The 15,310-nt window shown below is 36.9% G+C and overlaps 1 protein-coding gene across 3 annotated transcripts in view; it reads right to left on the bottom strand.

Moving 5' to 3' along the window:
- LOC129239194 (methylthioribose-1-phosphate isomerase) overlaps positions 1-15,310 on the bottom strand; it is a 43,584-nt gene that overhangs the window by 3,896 nt on the left and 24,378 nt on the right. For all 3 annotated transcript variants that reach the window (XM_054874536.1, XM_054874552.1, XM_054874544.1), the window contains exons 3-4: positions 2,342-2,577; positions 2,072-2,280 (exon numbers count right to left, since the gene is read on the bottom strand). In XM_054874536.1, coding sequence (XP_054730511.1) covers positions 2,072-2,280; positions 2,342-2,577 — 445 coding nt within the window. The remainder of the gene's footprint in view (positions 1-2,071; positions 2,281-2,341; positions 2,578-15,310) is intronic.

Genomic DNA, 15,310 nt, shown 5'->3' with positions numbered 1-15,310 from the left:
TCCTGTAATAATGGAATAGACTTCAGAGGGAGTACGAGGGTTGTTTGAAAAGTCCAGGCAAAGTGAGAGAGCTGACAGTACTGGCGCGTACTGAGGTTATGTTTACTTAAAAGCATCTCTTGAAAGATGCTTATATTTTCTTGAACATCCCCTAAGTTTCAGTCATCGGTCTACTTCTTCGTGTTTGGCATTCGTTTGAATCGAGGAAGTCGAGTGATTTTCCTTTTCAATCACGACAACCAGCTCACGCCACAGCAGTTGTGGTCGTAAAACTAATGGAAATAGGGTTCAAACTCGTTTCACATCCCCCCTATTCTCCAGACTTAGCTCGGACTACTATTTATGCCCCTTTTTGAAGATATGACTAGGGGGAAAAAGATTTTATTCAAACGTGCAGGTGATCGCACGAATGGCTACTCTTCAGGCTTAGGCAATCCCATTACTCGGAAGGTGTTAACAAACTAGAACAGCGTTGGACGAAGTACGAGGGTGGATTGATAAGTCTTTAGAATGAAAAACTAGATATTGGTTTTTTAACAAAAAATTGATTTATTTTTCAACATAATCTCCTTTTAACTCAACACATTTTTTCCAACGTTTTTCTAACATATTTATTCCTTCTCTAAAATAAGTTTTTTCAAAACCTTCAAAATAAGCATTTGTTTCAGCTATAACTTCACTATTTGGCACAAATTTTTTTCCGCCGAGCCATTTTTTCATATTTGGAAAAAGTCACTGGGAGCTAAATATGGCGAATATGGCGGATGAGGGAGCAATTCATAACCTAACTCATTTATTTTTTTCTGCGTTTTCCAAGATGAATGTGAAGGAGCGTTATCATGATGAAAGAGGATTTTCTTCTTCTTCAAATGTGGAAGTTTTTGCTTAATATAATATTTTAGTCCAATGTATCCAACAAAGATGAATAATATTCAGCTGTGATGGTTTTACCCTTTTCAAGATAATCTATGAAAATTATACCTTGTGCATCCCAAAAAATAGATGCCATAACCTTATCAGCTGATGCACCGACCTTTGCCTTCTTTGGAGCACTTGAGCCACGTTCTACCCATTGTTTGGACTGTTCTTTAGACTCTGGTGTATAGTGGTGGACCTACGTTTCATCCATCGTTATGAAACGACGCAAAAATTCTGATGGATTTCTGTTAAATATGTCTAAACCAACAGAGGAGTTAGCAAACGCGGCACCCATCTTGCTGAAAGCTTTTTCATACCCAATTCATCATGTATTATGTTATGCACACGTTCATAACTAATGTTCACAATGTCAGCAATATCTCTCAATTTAATTCTACGATCTTGTGTGACAATTTTGTACACTTTTTACACCGTTTCTGGAAACGTTACCTCTTTTGGCCTCCCAGAGCGTGGCTCATCTTTGGTGCTTATCCGACCACGTTTAAACTCGTTTACCCAATTGTAAACGGTTGCATTTGAGGGTGCTTGTTCCCCTAATACTGTCTGCAACTCCTCAATAATATGTTTCTGGTTTAAACCTTCCAAATGAAAGTACTTTATAACAGCACGAAGTTCACTCTTTCCATTTTTAATAAAAATGCAATAGTGTTTTGCAAAAATAATTCTCAAAAAAGTACCGTTTGACCATATGTTATGAAATTTTGACAGCTCGCTTTTGACAGTTCACTTTGAACGATCACAATAATTGAGTAAATTAATGACCGATAGATGTCGCAATTCTAAAGACTTATCAATCCACCCTCGTATATAAGCCTAAAAGAGACTTTGTCGAAAAATAAAAAACGTGTACTCCAAACAATTATTACAATTTAATTTTTGCACGGACTTTTCAAACGACACCCGTACTTGAGCACATTTTTTTGGATTTAACAAACTTCTTACGTTGTCCATTACGGGTATTGCTACCCACTTACACGCTTGATTCCTTTAAAATATATATATCTCTCCCCATATTCCCCACCATTTCCCTACGAAATTCCATTCTGCTATATGCTTGGAGCATTACATTTTCGAAACGATTCTTATTTCCCTTCAAGTGAACAAAAAGTGCACGCCATTTAAATTGACTTACCCAATTTCTTAAGTTCGTGCAACTTCCGCACCACGCCCAATGCCGTGCCATAACCAGCTGTCGCCAAGGAGCCAGTATTGCAATGTGTTAGCACACGCACAGCAGAATCTTTGCCGCATGCCTCCAGTATGGCAGCCGCGCCATTTGTACCAATCGCTTTATTATCGGCTATGTCTTTCTGCAGCATCGCTTCTGTGGCAGCCAAAAATCTATGTATTAAACATGAAATTCATTATTAAAATGTATGAGAAGTATTGAAATTAGCGCTACCTTTGCTTCATTTGCTGCACTGAAATCGCTTCATCTTTTGTCAGTTCGTTGGCCAAGGCGATCAGCTCATCGGCGGCGATTTTCATATTCACAGCCGTTGGTCGCGCCGAGACGAGATAATTCAGTTTGCCTTCGATCTCCTGACGCAGCGACTTTTTCGAATCGAATTCTTCGGGCAATATTTCCACAGCCAACGACAGACAGCCCACAATAGCAATGGCAGGCGCACCGCGCACCTATGAAGACAATATTTTTCGGGAATTTGAAAAGACAATATTTTTTTGTAAGAAAAAAGAGTGTTTTTGGTATTGAAGTAGAATACTATGTTACTCATTAAATATTTTTTTGTATGTATACTTTTATTTGCAATCTATCTTGACGACAATAAGCAAATGTTATAATTTTTGTAATCTTAACCTAGGTACTTAACAGAAATGGTTTAGTCTCCACTGAGACTAACCATTATATGCCATTTTATGTTAGGATATTTTATATTATTTATTTGATAAATCTAGTATATGGAATCTTTTTAGTCGTCGTATACTTTGACTATTATCTAACAGATTTATAGCTAGGGTATTACAATGATTTTCGAGTCGATTAATATACTTTTTGCTGTATTTTTTTATCTCTTCTTTAACATAAGGAATATTGAGGTCTTTATGTATCTCCTCATTTTTCACAAACCAAGGAGCACCTGTTATTAGTCTTAGAGTTTTTGACTGGTAACGTTGGACTATTTCCACATTGGAGTGACTTGCTGTTCCCCAGAGTTGTAAAGCGTAAGTCCAAATCGGTTTTAAGATTGCTTAATAGATTCTTACTTTATTTTCCAGGCTTAGCTGTGATTTTTTACTAAAAAGCCAATACGTCTTTTTTGTTTTTTGGTTAAGTTGCTTCACTTTAGAGTTTATATGTGATCTCCAGGTCAACCTTCTGTCAAGATGTACACCAAGATACTTCACAGTCGTATTTGGTGGTATTTGAGTACCACAAAGATTAACAGGAGGACAGTCTCCTTTTCTAAGAGTGAAAGTTACCTGTGTAGATTTTTGGGGGTTGACCCTAATCCTCCATTTGTGCATCCATTTCTCTACTTCATAAAGCTCTTTCTGTACATTCAGCGACGCTCCTTCTGGGGTCAGAGATGTTGCAATTATAGCTGTATCATCAGCATATGTTGCAATGCTTACATCTGCCAACACTGGCAAATCGGCAGTGAATATTGTATACAGAACCGGACCTAGCACACTGCCTTGCGGCACACCAGCATTTATGGAGTATATATTAGATGTTACGCCTTGATTTACAACATAATACTTTCGGTTAGTTAAATATGATTTCAGTAATAAGTAGTATGGAGCGGGAAGTAGTTTCTTAATTTTATATAAAATTCCCGGGTGCCAAACTCGGTCAAATGCCTGTTGTATGTCAAGAAAAACTGTTGTACAATATTTTTTACTTTCCAGTGCCTCTGTAATGTGATTGATGACTCGGTGGCATTGCTCTACTGTTCCATGACCTCTTCTAAACCCAAACTGGTGTTCCGGTATTATATTATGCTTGTCCAGCACTGGCACCATTCTTCTTAGAAGTATTCTTTCAAATACTTTAGAGAATATTACCAGCAAACTTATCGGTCTGTATGAAGACATAGGCCCCTATTATGAGTTAGATTCGATCTTCGATATTCGTTGGTTGTCGAAGATCGAAAATCGAATGTCAATTTGGTATTATGAGCGGTGCAATGCTGTCGAAATTTTCGTTGTATACCGAATTTAGAGTCGAATGCAATTTTGCTTTCGATTGTGTAGCGTATTGAGGGAAAACTTGTTAAAGTGTAAGTTGTTTGCGATTATTTATGGTTTTATAGTAACCAAATAATAAATATATACTAACTTTGTCAATTTTATGCAGGTCGAAAGTCGTAAGTACCAAACAACAATTAGAAAGGCGAATCCACAATTCGCAAAAAGGATTTGCACCAAAATTCAAGCAGCAAAAAAATGGGAGGAATTTACAACGGAGCTGAATTGCTTGGGACCACCAGTGAGAACGGCAGCAAAATGGATTAAGCTTAATAATGGTTTTTTTTGTGATGTTTATAGAAATACATTTTTATTTTCCCTTGGTAGGTATGGGCTGAAATACGTAGAGGAACTGAAATACATATTTTTTTCGAATGACGAATAATTGAATAAAGAAAATTTATAATAAAAATAAAACATAAACTGTGGCGTAAAGGTTTCTATTTAATACTTTTTAGATTTTTCTATAATATTCTCAAAATTTCATTTCTTATGTTTTCTACTTCTCCGTTATTTGACTCCACTTCAATATCTTCAGCATCATCGTACACAGTGGGTTGAGCAAGTCCTAGCATACCTTCATTACCAATACTCAATTGGTACGATCCCTGAGCACAAAATCGCAGAACTGTGTCTAGCTTTAAAATATTTGGACAGTAGGTTCATAAACACCTCTTTAGATGATCTAAAGTTCTTTAAAAATCTGTAAGGAAATTTCTGTAATATTAAGTACGTCAACACATTTTGAAAATTCTAAACGTACTCAGTGGAAGCCATTTCTAGGGGGTTGGATGCGTCCCTCAACTATTTTCTACTTCTAGCTAGTTCCACTAATCTTTCATCGTCCGATGAATCGTCGAACCACAACTCCGTTGTACTCATTTTCACAAAAAATGCCTTATTGAACATTGTTTTGTCCAAAGGATTTTGACTTGTTTGCCATTTTTTCCTCAGAGCTCGCTTATGTTTGATTAGTCGTCTGATTTCTAAAGATATAAATTCGCTACTTCTTGCCCTTTCTTTTGGAGGTGGCGCAAACAAAAATCCAGCTTCGTGTATGTTGTTGGTCAACTTTTCGACAGCTAAGTCTATCTCTGTGCCAGTTTTTAGGGGCATATTTATATCAATTTTATTTTCAAGCTAGTTTTTGAACGCAGTAATATCTGTCTTCGACGTAATAACCTTGTAAGGAAAATTCCATTTTACTGACACGGAGCTGTATGTTACAATGAGTGGCGAGTGATCCGAACTCAAGTCAAAGCTTTCAGCTATACTTATTTGGTGTTGGGGTATACCTGAGTATACAATGAAGTCTAGTAGGTCAGGAATCTTCCTAGGATCGGAAGGCCAGTAAGTTGGTTTACCTGTAGACAGCGTGGAGAGATTATTATCAGTTATGCACTTATAAAGTTGCCTGCCTTTTGGGTTAATTAGTCTTGACCCCCACCAGGGATGTTTGGCATTGTAATCACCACCAGCAATAAATCTTGTCCCAAGTTTCTGGAAAAAGTCCCAGTATTCCCTGGGATTTATAGAAAATCTTGGTGGAAAATACACGGCTGATAAACTTAAATCAAAGTGCAAACACTTCACCTGGATGCAAGCGGCTTGTATAGCGTTGCTGTCAACACTGTCCATAACCCTGTACCTAATACTGCTTTTTATTATTATTGCTGATCCTCCATGAGCTTTGTTATCTGGGTGATTTGCGCTAATCAGATCATAACCGTGAATTTTAAAAAAGGATCTGTTAGTATAATGTGTTTCCGATATTAATATAATATCAATATTGTTTGATTTCAAAAGTACTTGTATTTCATCTTTATGGTTGGAAAGACCATTGGCATTCCATATTGCAATACGTAAATCTATTTGCATAGTTGGTTAATTAAAAGAGTTATCATATTTAGAAGATTGTTGGTTAATTCGAATTGTTTGGCAAGCAAGGCCTCAATTCTTTCAAGTGGATTGTCGTGCCTTGTCCCATGGTTGCCTTGAAGCGCTTGAGCGTATGTGGGCTGGCTCTCAAGTTGGTTTATGTTGTTAGGCTTAGTTGGTTGAATAAAGTTTGTACTTACATGCTGTGCATTATTACGTATCGGTCTATCATTACGTGCTACCAGTTCTTGATACACTCTGCAGCCTTTGTAACTAATAGGACTATGTTTAAGTTCGTGCGGTTTTTTTCGAAATTTGAAACTTTATTGACGTAAAATGGTTACAAATTTAATATTCAAAGTATTGTCCATCGCTTACTACTACTTTTTCCCATCTTTCTGGCAATTCACGGATTCCCTTTGTGAAAAATTCGGTCGGTTTTGCCGCAATCCACGAATCGATCCATTTTTTCATCGTAATTACGGAAGTGCTGGTCAGCCAGGCCATGTTGCATCGATCGGAAGAGATAGTAATCGGATGGCGCAAGGTCTGGACTATACGGCGGGTGGGGTAGGACATCCCATTTGAGCGTTTCTAAGTATGTTTTGACCACTTGTGCAACATGTGGCCGAGCATTGTCATGTTGCAAAATAACTTTGTCGTGTCTATCGGCGTATTGCGGCCGTTTTTCTCGCAGTGCTCGGCTCAAACGCATCAATTGTCGTCGGTAGACATCCCCCGTAATCGTTTCATTCGGTTTCAGTAGCTCATAATACACAACACCCAGCTGGTCCCACCAGATACACAGCATAACCTTCAGGCCATGAATATTCTGCGCCGACGTCGATGTTGAAGCATGGCCAGGGTATCCATACGTTGCCCGACGTTTTGGATTGTCGTAATGGACCCACTTTTCATCGCCAGTCACAATTCGATGCAAAAAACCCTTTCTTTTGTGCCGTTGAAGCAGTTGTTCGCATGCCATAAAACGGCGTTCAACGTCTCTTGGCTTCAATTCATACGGCACCCAATGGCCTACCTTTCGGATCATTCCCATGGCTTTTAAACGTTTGGAAATGGTTGATTGATCAACTCCCAAAGTTTTTGCAACCTCTTCTTGCGTTTGAGCCGGATCTTGATCGAGCAATTCCTCCAATTCGGTATCCATGAACTTTGGCGGCGCACCCTCGCGTTCTTCGTCTTCCAAGCCAAAATCACCACTTTTAAAGCGTGCAAACCACTTCTGGCACGTTCGCTCAGCTAGAGCATGCTCACCATAAACTTCCACCAAGATACGATGACTTTCGGCTGCTTTTTTCTTCATATTAAAATAATGAAGAAGAATTCCCCGCAAAAACACATTATTTGGCACGAAATTCGACATTTTCAAGTGTGGTAAAAATATTGTTGTTTACGCTTCAAATAAAAAACTTATACTGACGTTTGTGCCTTACGACAGTAGCTCTCCAATGAATGTTTGGAAATGTGGATCGATGGAATAATAATCAAGTTACGCCATCTGTTGTAAAACCGCACGAACTTATCGATAGACCTATTAGCAGCATGGGCTTCAAAACAATTAGCACATTTCGCGGGTAACTCTTTGCTTTTGGGGCAGTCATTAGTAGGATGATCTAGAGAGCATTTCACGCATTTGTAGCTTTTTGTACAATAGGACTTGGTGTGCCCGAATTCCTGGCATCGAAAGCATTGAACTATATCATTCACTTTTCTTGGCTGTTCCACTTTGACAACAGCATTACCAATATACTTAATTTGATATATATCAGAATTTTTGTTGTTTGGCTCCAGATCAATAAAGAACATATTTAGGGGCTCCTTGGTTATACGACTCTTAATTGCACTAACGTTTCTTACTTGGTGACCTAGCTCTTCAATTTCATTCTTAATGAAGTCAGTTGGTGTAGAGTAATGCAAGTTTTTAATAACTACCCTAAAGGCCCTGTCTTGCTTTAATTGGTAAGTGTGAAACTTAATTTTATCTTTTCTTAAGTAGTCTACTAATTGTCTATAGGTATTCACGGACTTAACAATAACCCTTACGTGTCCACCTCTTTGAGTTTTATAGCTGAAACTGTCTTTCTGAATACACTTACAAATATGTGACATCATGCCACTTATATCATTGACATCTGACAAAAATATTGGCGGCGGCTTAACAGAGATTTCCCCTTCAGTGTTGTTGTTTTCACCATCATTAATTTCCATTGCAGGTGCATTTTTATGATTTTCATTGTCAATATTGTTGTCATCTCTTAGCAGGTCAAACCGGTTAGCACTACTGGATGGTCCAGTTGTATCGGCCAGAGCTGGCCTTTTCCTCATTAGAGGTGAACCTCCATGCGGTCGTTTTTTTACCATCGGTACGCTTTGCCATTGTATGTCTGGATAATCGTTATTATCGTCAAGCATTCTTATTTTTCTTTTTTTTGTTTTAGCACCAACGGTGCCTTTGTTGTTGGTTACTTCGGCAGCAATTGTTTTTAGAGAGAAAAACAAAATATAACAAAGAAAAATGCATGCAAACACTGTGTGAATGCAAGAAAAGTGAAAATATACGAGTTAACGGTGCTGTTGTTGCTTATTTGCACAGGTGCAGAGAAACACTTCTGATCATTAACGCAGTCAAATCACGACTTCATTAAATATGAAGTACTCGTTTCTCATATCCTTCGCAATTGTGCGCAAAAATTTGACAATACGTGCAAAAAAACAATGTAAATAGTTTTGTAATATGGGAAAGTAACATTTGGTTCTTGAGAATTTAGATGCCTCCAAAATGTAAACTAGTGGAAACGATTTTCAGCAAATTACTGAAGCAGCGGGAAAAAAATTAAACACGATTTTGAGCCCGGCTACCTATCCTCCCAGAGATACCTCGAGAAACATCCGATTCTGATGAACACAGCAAAACAACTTTTTTCGAGGCGTCTGCGGAGATTCACTTCACGCGCTCAGAAAAATATCCTTCAAATGCTGCATTATCATACGGAAATTGACTGAATAAGCTAAAGCTCTGTAAAGTAACAAAAAAATGTTTAAAAACATGCCTTTTTCATCGAATTAACCTCAAAGATAAAGATATCAACTTGATCAAAAAGTTCCCGGAATATATTCAGAAAATTAAAAAAACAAGTTTATTCCTCAAAAGAGATATTACTGTCTTCAAAGTACTCCACATCAACTGCAACGCACTTATACCAGAGTTTGATTGAGCTCTCAAAGCATTTCTGAAACTCTTTTTTCGGTATATCCATCCGAGCCACCTTCGATTTTTCCATTACTTCCTTTGGCTATTTGGGCGTTACGCCGTCTTCAAGGTCAGCCTGAAATGGTTTCCGGAATATAGAGATATTGAAGGAAATTGCTAGGCTGATGACGTAGCCAGAAAGGGTACTAATCTTCCACCGCTTGAAAACAGAGGCAATATTGGAATTCCTATGGCAACTTGCAAATTAATGATAAAAAATAATATTTTCCAGAAGGCCAATAGGTCGTGGAGAGAAGAAAATAGATACTTGTGTTACAATCAGGCTAATTTGTTAGCAAGTAGTCAAGAAAAAATCAGGAGAATTGCTTAACCACTCAAGAGAGAAAATCTCGAAGGTCGAGGCTTGTGTCACCGCTCATTGGTTGTTAGGTAGGCACTCTTTTAGGCTGGAATATTTTCGCATGAATACTGCAGAAATTGTTGAAACGAGAAAGAGGAAGAAACAGTAGAACACTTCCTCTGTAATTGTCCAGCATTAGCCAGAAGTAAAGCAAGGTTGTTAGGAAAACACCATTTCGATTATCTTACGGAACTAACTACGGTGTTGGGGTAAAACCTATCTTACGCTTCATAGGAGACTCTAACTGGTTTCATGAAAGGTAAACAGTGAGGTTCCCGTGTTACACAGTGCCACCACAAGGGACCCACATGGCCTAAGTGAGTGAGGCGACTCTAAGTCGACTGCCACAAAAACCTAACCTAACCTATGCTGTTACGCATTTTACATTTAATACGAACTCGTTGCTGCAAATTCAAATCCATTTTTAAAACTAAAAAATCGAGAACACGTGCAGAGGAGGAATCACTCAAGACTGTGAAACTTTTACAAATGTCCAGTAATGGCGATAAAGCTTTGGTAGGAATATTAATCACAGAAGTGGCAATCTAACAAAAAAAATCTAACAGAAGCAGAACTCAAATCAATTGACTTAGAGCGTCACCTGGCGGTTGTTCAGGGATCTTTTTGATCAAGGTGCATACAGATGACTCCAAAAGCGTAAGACTCAGGCGTAGATAACAGCAAATTGCTTACTGAATACCGCCGATATTAAATATGATGGTCGAATACGATATCACTGAAAATGGATACCGTGACAAGGTATGGACATCCTCATCCTACCAGCACAGGGCAGTATACCAATGGCCACCTTTAAACCAAGCATAAAACGGTATACGATAAAAATGCTGAATAAACTCCCGCCCCTTGCATGACCCATGCCACTAATTAGAAAACTGCTAAGTCTGCCTCTTGAAAAATTATTGACAAGTGAGATTTATAAAGTTATTTCTCTCATTTGGCGTTTTATGTCCACGATGTGTTTCGAACCCGAACACTACTGGATGGTAGTCACGCACCAATGCATTCGGCTACGGCGGCAGCCTCTTTTCTCTACTCTATATTCGCTGGAATCTCATTCATTGTTCAAGTCATTCTTTTGTACAACTTGAGCAGGTAGAAAAAAAGTTTAAGTTTTACTTTACTTTGGTTTTATTTTTTATTTTTTAAAATAACAATAGAATTGTTAAATAAACAAAAGGATAACGCAGCGCAAGCAACGGAGGCCTTCAGCTCACTGATGAAAAGTTGCTGGTTTAAATACGTCGTAGAAGATATCAGGTCAGTCCATAAGTTCGTGCGTTTTTTGAAAGGTGGTTTTAAAATGAATACAAAAGATGTTTAAAGTATTTATTAATCAATAATATATTTTCCTTTATTATTTACATTGTCTTCCCAACGTTTAGGCAAATTTTTAATTCCCTGCTCAAAACATTTTTTGTCCTTGGAGCCAAAATACGCTTCGATATCGCTTTTTATACCTTCTTTTGAGGAGTAGGTGATAATCACAAGGTGCAATATCCGGAGAGTATGGTGCATGCGGCATTAGCTCCCACCCGAGCTCGTTCAGCTTGTCTAATGTTTGCCTTGCGGTATGAGGTCTTGCGTTGTCGTGGTGAAACAAAGCTTTGCGTCTATTCACTAAAGGCGGTCGATTTTTATTAAGTGCCTCATTCAGGTTTGATAGCTGATGGGAATAATAATCAGCAGTTATCGTCTGGTTTGGTTCCAGAAGTTTATAATAAACAATACCGGCCATATCCCACCAAATAGGCAGGAGAATCTTCTTGGGGTGAAGGCCATCTCTAGGGGTCGGTTCTGGTGTTTCATCTTTATCTAACCATTGGCGTTTGCGAACAGGATTATTGTAAATGACCCATTTTTCATCACTAGTAACGATACGGTTCAAAAAACTTTCATTTTCAAGCCCTGCTGAGAACACACATTCACTCTCTGCTGAAGGTTCGCGACGGAAAGTCTATGCGCAACCCATTTGCCCAGCTTTGAAACCTTTCCCAACTGAACCAGGTGCCTGTGAACTGTTCCATGCTATGAATTTAACCTCTGAGCTACCATATCGATTGTCAAATTTGGCTCAGCTTCCACGAGTTCGAGCAAGGCGTCGGAGTTAAAGACTTCAGGATGACCAGCGCGCGGGGCATCCTTCACGTCGCAGTTACCACTTCGGAATTTTGAAAATCACTTTTGCGCAGTCCTTACACTCAGGGTATCCTCCCCGTGAGCATTGTTTATTTCTGCAGCAGCAGTTGTTGCATTTTTAACCTTTTTTATAAAAAAAATACAAAATATGCCTCTTATACGCGTTCGAAGATTCCATATTATTTTTTAACAACACGTGCTTCTATCCACGGTTAAAATCACTTGTTGAATGCACAATATATAATAGAAAATATAAATGGTTCCGTTATATTCCGCGAATAATTTTTTGTATGCAAAAATCGTACAAAAGTGAAATTATGGATAAATGCGCACGAACTTATGGCCTGACCTGATAGTAGCGATAGTGCATCATGACCGTCAAAATTCTGATGTCTTTGTCTATCTAGTCCAGTGCAAAAGGCTAATAAGTGCAGGATACTAACTGGAGTATTACAAAATGGACACATGCTTGGTTGCCTCCCTTGTAGTAGATATGCATTAGTGATTAGATTCTGACCAATGCATACATGGGTAATGGGGGATACATATGTATAAGATTTGGTGAGGTAGTAGGAGTAATGCTCATATCCTTGGCACTAGTATTAGCGATTGTATTGTCGTTGATGCCCATCAATCAGGATACTTCTTATGATTCCAATAATGTGATTGGAGTTACTATAGTTTTTGTTATGATATATTTCGCCTTGGATTTTGACGAATACTGCATGGCGTAAAGAACTGCTGTTGCTTCAGCGGTGAAAATTAAGCAAAACTGCGGTAGTAGTCCATACGATATAGGCTCTCCATTTTCTTTCACGACAGCAAAGGAAGTGTAATTCGCTTTTGAACCATCGGTGAAGATTAGCTGCCGCCCAGAGCTTTTAAGGTGAGATGAAATTTATAAAAAAAACATGCGCACTACTCTGCCGATGTCGTATTAGATTTTTGCATGTAACTTAAATCGTTTATAAACGATGATCTTTTCAGAACCTATGGCGGATGATGGGCATATCTCGTCGATAATAATCTAAAGGGCAGTTCATGATCGTTTGCAAAAAAGGCGCATTTGTAAATTGAAGAAGCTGCCTAAGAAGTTTCAATTTTATTTGTCAGCATTTCTAATAATGTGTATGAATAATTTGCGAACCTTAAAGGGTTTCCAAAAAAATCAAAATAAGCAACGCTCAAATTACTCAAAAAAAACTCAATATATTCAAATTCATGCTCAAAAATTTTCAGGTACTGAGTATCTTTCAGCTGTTCGGTACTCTTTATTACTAATACATACGAAAAAGCTATCCCTTTCCCTGACTGAATTAATTATTTATAATAATAATAATATTAATTTAATTTTGGCACCTCGCAGATGAGCGCGATGAATGAACGAAGAAAAGCCAAACGCTATGCACACTGTTAAGGAAAGAACTTCCTCAGTTTTGCGATTAATGGCGTTTAAAAGCAAAAATTCACAGAAAATATCACTGTTGATCCAAGGAATCAGAAAAGGATCAAATTATCGGTCCAATTTTGCACCATGACGATGCACAGAGTCATATGGCATGTACCTGAAATATCAAAACAAAACCACTTTTTCATATCCGCTGTGGCAAAAATAGAATTTAAAGTCTGTCCACATGCTATACATGCAACTGAATGAACTTGTCCATGGAGAAAGGCCTTAAGCCCGCTCTAGCATCTCATAAACACTGTCATTACCATTCGAAGGCAACATAAAACTGTAGTCCTTACCATTACTAGAAAAAAAGCTAACACACGTCAGACATTTGCGGAAAAATCGGTCAAGAATTTAAGTGCTGTTTTATACTTTTTATTTTTTAATATAAACTTTGCCTTATAAGCATTTGTTTTTCCAAATCTTTATTGCTTTGCCTTATCACTCGGCAGCATTCCCCGCACAGCATTAGATTAGTGCTCCATAATGAGCATTTTGCTTTTCCAACTGTATTCAAATGTCTAATATTTGTCTATGTCGCGTGATTAAATGTGTATCTCAGATCTGCCTATCAGTTAAGCTTTGCACACTTTTTGCTGGTATGCTCGTGTTGTGACGTAAAAGCGAACACAAAAAAAAAACAAAAACACTACTGCAATTAACACACATTGTGAGCTGTACAGGTGAGCTGTACAAGAGACGACCCCTTGCCGTCGAAATCAGTCCGTTTGTAAAAATTTTCACATTTATGATTTCCTTTATTTTTGCACACAGAACGTGCATGTGTATGTATTTACGGTCTAGCGCAAAAATTTAAAACCACTAGAGTTGAAGCCAAAAATATAAATTTTTTGCGTAAATATACTTAATTCTTATGTTCTTTCAGCATTTAATTCAGAAGGATGAAACTGTAAGAAGCCAGAATCAGTCATTTATTTATTGAGAATTAATAAAAGAAAATAATGAAATTAGTTAAGTTACTATATTAGTTCTGTGCAAATGTTTAAGACCACCTTTCAGTCTTTAAAAAAGCTTTAGTAAATTTTTTTTCTTTTAGTAGAGCAGCCTTCCCTCTAACTACAATCTAAAGGTGGCGCTCTGCTCCAATTCGGACTTCTAGGAATACTGGTTGATATGGATCGAAAATCAATAGTGATAGCCAAGGATTTTCGGACAAGATTTATTATTGTTGAAGTGAGCAAAATTATTTTTCATCCTGAACAGTCAAACATTTTGTTTTTTCTTATAGATCGTACTATCTATAAACTATGAAAATAAGTCAGGAAAAATTTGAATTATATACAATATATTTTTTTTTATTTGAATTGTATAAAAAAAAATTTATTTGAATTGAAAAAAAATTTTATTTGAATTTTATAAAAAAAAATTTATTTGAATTTTATGAAAAAAAAAAATTTATTTGAGTTTTATACTTTTTCAATTCTTGTGAAAATAAGTCAGGAAAAATTTGAATTATATATATTTTTTTTTATTTGAATTTTATAAAAAAAAAATTTATTTGAATTGAAAAAAAATTTTATTTGAATTTTATAAAAAAAAATTTATTTGAATTTTATACTTTTTCAATTCTTATGAAAATAAGTCAGGAAAAATTTGAATTATATTATATATATTTTTTTTTATTTGAATTTTATAAAAAAAAATTTATTTGAATTTTATGAAAAAAAACAATTTATTTGAATTTTATACTTTTTCAATTCTTGTGAAAATAAGTCAGGAAAAATTTGAATTATATATATTTTTTTTTATTTGAATTTTATAAAAAAAAATTTATTTGAATTTTATACTTTTTCAATTCTTTAAAGGGTCAGCTCAATATAAACACCTATATTTTAAGCCACTCTTATCTATTATTGTATATGTATATACAAATATAATTGGCGCGTACACCCTTTTTGGGTCTTTGGTCGAGCTTCTCCTCCTCCTATTTGTGGTGTGCGTCTTCACGTTGTTTCACAAATGGAGGGACCCCTACAGTTTTAAGCTCGGAGTCGGCTTATATTTTTATGAGGAACTTTTT

The sequence above is a fragment of the Anastrepha obliqua genome, chromosome 1 (assembly GCF_027943255.1).
Source record: "Anastrepha obliqua isolate idAnaObli1 chromosome 1, idAnaObli1_1.0, whole genome shotgun sequence".
Lineage (NCBI taxonomy): Eukaryota > Metazoa > Arthropoda > Insecta > Diptera > Tephritidae > Anastrepha > Anastrepha obliqua.
The sequence above is the reverse complement of the archived record's forward strand: the minus strand, read 5'-3'. Positions and strand labels throughout refer to the sequence as shown.